Raw genomic sequence first — 1,044 nt, 5'->3', positions numbered from 1 at the left:
TGGCAGGGCAGGCAGGGCTTGCCGCAGCCTGAGGGGCGAGGCGGCGGGGCGCGGCGGGGCGCGGAGCGGGGCGGGCCTAGTGCTCTAGTGGCGCTTGGGCGTCTCGTCTGCTCGGAGCGGAGCGCGGAGCGGAGCCGCGGTGCCGTGCGGGTCTCGACCCCCTCATGCGATGCGCGGAGGCGCAGCAGGCGGAGCAGGCGGAGTGATCCCTGGGCGAGTGATGAGGCAATGCCCCCCCCGCCGTGTCCGTGCCATGTGAGCTGCAGGGGCTGCCTCACTGGCTGCCTCACGGGCTGCCCCAGGGGCCGCCTCTCGCTCACGGGCTGCAGGGGCTCCCTCAGGCGCTACCATGTTCGCGTTCGGTTCCGAGATCACCTAGACATGTGATATGGTCGCGATAGCACGGTGAAGTCGTGGCGCGCAGCCGCGCAGGCGACGGTCGCGCTCGGAGCCGAGCTGCGCCTGGGATGATGGCGTCCGCCGCGCTGCTCGACGCCGCGGCCACGGCCCCAGCCAGCAGCGGCCCCGGCCCCGGCCCGGGGCAGGGCCTGGGGCCCGGCCAGGGGCCCAACGGCCTCGGGCACAGCTTCACCAAGAAGACGTACCACAGGCCGACCTACTGCCACCACTGCGGGGACATGCTGTGGGGTCTCATCGGGCAGGGCTACAGCTGCGAAGGTGAGCTGGGCTGTGCCCCGTAGGGCCCCGGCCCTAGGGCTGTGGGGCCGATGAGGGCTGCGCCTGTTGACTGTGTTAGTGTGCGTGCCCGCCTGCCGAGGGCCGTGAGTGCGTGTGTGTGAGAGAGGGGGGGGGGAGTGGGGTGGGGGCGTGTCCCTGTGTCGCACCACACCCCCGCCGCGTGTCTCCGTGCACTGCTGCATGAGCGTGTGCGCGCGGGCGCGGGCGCGGGGGGGTTGGACGGGACGTGCGGACGCACTCGCGGGCGCGTGCATGCAAGCGACTGTGTGTGAGCGCGCCCGCGCGCGCGTGTGTGCGTGCATGGGCGCGTGTGCGTGCTGCGGTGGCCCCCACGGACTTGCCCCC

General features: G+C 73.4%; 1 protein-coding gene across 1 annotated transcript in view; it reads left to right on the top strand.

Moving 5' to 3' along the window:
* The first annotated feature begins 68 nt into the window (after window positions 1-68).
* Window positions 69-1,044, top strand: part of LOC127751062 (diacylglycerol kinase theta-like) — a 22,020-nt gene continuing 21,044 nt past the window's right edge. The window contains exon 1 of the mRNA XM_052274026.1: window positions 69-678. Coding sequence (XP_052129986.1) covers window positions 468-678 — 211 coding nt within the window. The 5' untranslated portion in view covers window positions 69-467. The remainder of the gene's footprint in view (window positions 679-1,044) is intronic.

This window comes from Frankliniella occidentalis, unplaced genomic scaffold (assembly GCF_000697945.3).
Source record: "Frankliniella occidentalis isolate FOCC.00 unplaced genomic scaffold, Focc_3.1 Scaffold327, whole genome shotgun sequence".
Classification (NCBI taxonomy): Eukaryota; Metazoa; Arthropoda; class Insecta; order Thysanoptera; family Thripidae; genus Frankliniella; species Frankliniella occidentalis.
Note: the sequence above shows the minus strand (reverse complement) of the source record. Positions and strands in the feature narration are given on the sequence as shown.